Genomic DNA, 3,313 nt, shown 5'->3' with positions numbered 1-3,313 from the left:
AACTAAACCAGTTTAACATCAAACACTAAACTAGTTTAAAACCAAGACCTAAACCAGATTAAAACCAGAACAAAACCAGTTTGAAACCAAAACTCAAACCTGTTTAAAACCCAGATCTAAACTAGTCTCCTTTATAAAATGAGCAGCAAACAGTTTAGTTCAGGTCAAGTCCCAAACCAGTTTCAGCAGGTTCACATCTACCTAAAGGTGGAGCACATCAAGGCTCTGAGACCAGAGACCTGGATCTATGGAGTTTCAGCTGAAGATCTTTGTCTGACCCAGAATTTCTTTTTGTTTGACTCGGCAGACACAGGCCTGGTCGACCCAGTCTGCTCCAGTCCCAGTATCTCCAGTACCACCAGTCCCAAGATGGAGCCGCCTCCATCTCCTCACGCCAACCGAAAGAAGCACCGGAGGAAGAAGAGCACCAGTAACTTCAAAGTCGACGGCCTCTCTGGTGCTTCTGAAGGTAACTCCATCCCCCCACCCCTCACCTCACTTCTCCCACATGTGGTGGACCCCTCCTCAGTCCTGGACCTTCCACAGACCTGACCACCATGTTTACTAAGACTCCAGACCTCCTGGAGGAGGGAAGGATCTCTCCGTCCTGCATCCTGTCAGCCCCCCACCCCCCCAATAAAATCATGTCTGATGAAACTCTGAACTGTCTGTTGGCTTGAGCTGATCTGGTTTGAAGGGCATGTGAACGCACTGAATGTCACACTGGAAGCTGCTTTATTGTGTTTAAACCTGGAACCGAGGACCGTTTCAACCAAAGTCCAAACCGGTTTGAAACGCTGTCTAAACAGACTTAAAACAAGTCCAGAAGGAACTAAAACCAGTTTCTAAAAATGACTAAAATAACCATAAAGCCAGTCCAAAACCAGTTTCAATCAGACTTTTTTTTATTGTCCCCCACACGGAGCGAAGAGTTGGAACTGGACACGCCCTCCATCCGTCTGTGCACGTTGTGAGCATGATAACTCGAAAAATTATTTCGATATCAACTTCATGTTGTTGAGTGGCTGCATCTAGGAGTAAGAAAGGTCACCTTCAAAACTTGGGTTGCCACGTCAACATCCAAGATGGCCGCCTCCTTATCTAGATGAACCAACCACCCCGATCATTTGAGGAACCTCTGCTTTCTAGTTTTTATTTTGATTAAAAGTATAGTTTCCTCAAATGACTGTGGGGGCCAAAGATGAATGTATGGGTTGGGCCAGGGCCACCATTCGCCCCCCCCACCGGCTCCTCCTCTGCTGCTGCAGTGATAAAATGGTTCTCTCCAGGCTCCGTCACTCTGCGCTTCCTGGAACAAACAAAACCTTTCTCTGTTCTCTTCCACTGGAACATAAAAACATTTAGGTTTACTTCATTCTCTGCTCAGTCCACAAAAACACTCACCTCCAGAACTACAAACACTCACTTCCAGAACTACAAACACTCACCTCCAGAACTACAAACATTCACTTCCAGAACTACAAACACTCACTTCCAGAACTACAAACACTCACTTCCAGAACTACAAACATTCACTTCCAGAACTACAAACATTCACTTCCAGAACTACAAACATTCACTTCCAGAACTACAAACACTCACCTCCAGAACTACAAACATTCACTTCCAGAACTACAAACACTCACTTCCAGAACTATAAACACTCACTTCCAGAACTACAAACATTCACTTCCAGAACTACAAACACTCACCTCCAGAACTACAAACATTCACTTCCAGAACTACAAACATTCACTTCCAGAACTACAAACACTCACCTCCAGAACTATAAACACTCACTTCCAGAACTACAAACATTCACTTCCAGAACTACAAACACTCACCTCCAGAACTACAAACATTCACCTCCAGAACTACAAACACTGACTGCTCAGGCCCTCAGAGACGAGGACATTGGAGGACCTCCTGTTGGTTTTTGTTTCTTTTTAACGTTGTGTTTTTGTGTTGTTGTTTATCACAAACAATAAACAAACATTGGTTTTTAGGAAAACAAACGTTCTACATGTGGAGGCCTTTAGTCTCGGAGGAGCAGCTGAAGATAAAGGTTCCATTTCAGTCAGCCAGAGGAAGACTCTGCTCTTCTTCTCGTGTCGGCAGCAGCTGCTTTCTGATTGGCTGATCCCAGAACAGACCCACCCACCATCAATCAGTCTGCACTTATCATTCTTTGATTTTGTAATCGGATCGTTTGATCTGCGCTCGTTTGCTCCGTGAACGCTTGAACAGATGCAGCGACGGCGGCAGATGTGTTCCTCTCTTCATCACCGTGGCAACGAGCAGCTGACGAGCTGATTGGCTGTCCAAGTGACGGATGGATTCCCTGACCTGTTTCCTTTCCTCACATCCTTCCTCCTCTCCTCCACTGGCTTCCTCCTCTCCTTCCCACCTCTCCTCTGCTCCTCAGCCTCCATCCCTCCTCTCTGAAGCGCTTCTTCTTCACCTCCTCGCCTCCATCCCTCATCCTGAGAGCTTTAAGTGAAATATTATAAATAATGTGGCGTGTTGAAATCTTTTATCAGCTGTGTCACTTCCATTATTCACCAGGCGATTAGTAACAGTCTTCCCAATTTAGCCATTAAGACCTGAGCGCGCTCAGTGAGCCGGCACGCCGTGCACACCGCTGAAGTATCTGTGTGTCAGAGCGCCGCTCGGGGAGATTCATGAGGAGGGGCCCGCCCCCCCTCCCAGGCCTCGCTGTCTCAGGTAGGACGGCAGAGGTTCAGCATTAGACTCAGGGGATTTCTACTGTTTACTTCCTGTTTACTTCCTGTTTACATCCTGTTTACTTCCTCTTGATGTCCTGTTTACTTCCTCTTGATGTCCTGTTTGTCATGTTTACTTCTGTTTACGTCATGTTTACTTCCTGTTAACTTCCCTTTTGATGTCCTGTTTGTCATTATTATATCCTGTTTATTTGCTGTTTACATCCTGTTTATGTAATTTTACATCCTGTTTACTTCCTGTTTACGTCCTGCTGCGGTCCGGTTCAGGTTGGAGGAGGTGTGTATCAGAATCTGTAGTGAGTGTCTGCGGTTCTGATTAAAAGAAAAGAACTGAAGGAACGGAGTCCATCTGATGGAGAGAGGAGGTGAACCCCCTCCCTGCTACTAGAGACCCCCCCCCCCCCCCTCTGATGGAGAGAGGAGGTGAACCCCCTCCCTGCTACTAGAGACCCCCCCCCCCCCCCTCTGATGGAGAGAGGAGGTGAACCCCCTCCCTGCTACTAGAGACCCCCCCCCCCCCCCTCTGATGGAGAGAGGAGGTGAACCCCCTCCCTGCTACTAGAGACCCC

General features: G+C 47.2%; 1 protein-coding gene across 1 annotated transcript in view; it reads left to right on the top strand.

The window, feature by feature from the left end:
• Positions 1–3,313, top strand: part of LOC119428996 (arf-GAP with GTPase, ANK repeat and PH domain-containing protein 1) — a 34,052-nt gene that overhangs the window by 6,532 nt on the left and 24,207 nt on the right. Inside the window, exon 4 of the mRNA XM_037696716.1 lies at positions 308–469. Within this exon, the coding sequence (XP_037552644.1) occupies positions 308–469 (162 nt within the window). The remainder of the gene's footprint in view (positions 1–307; positions 470–3,313) is intronic.

The sequence above is a fragment of the Nematolebias whitei genome, chromosome 23 (assembly GCF_014905685.2).
Source record: "Nematolebias whitei isolate Nwh7 chromosome 23, NemWhi1, whole genome shotgun sequence".
Lineage (NCBI taxonomy): Eukaryota > Metazoa > Chordata > Actinopteri > Cyprinodontiformes > Rivulidae > Nematolebias > Nematolebias whitei.
Note: the sequence above shows the minus strand (reverse complement) of the source record. Positions and strands in the feature narration are given on the sequence as shown.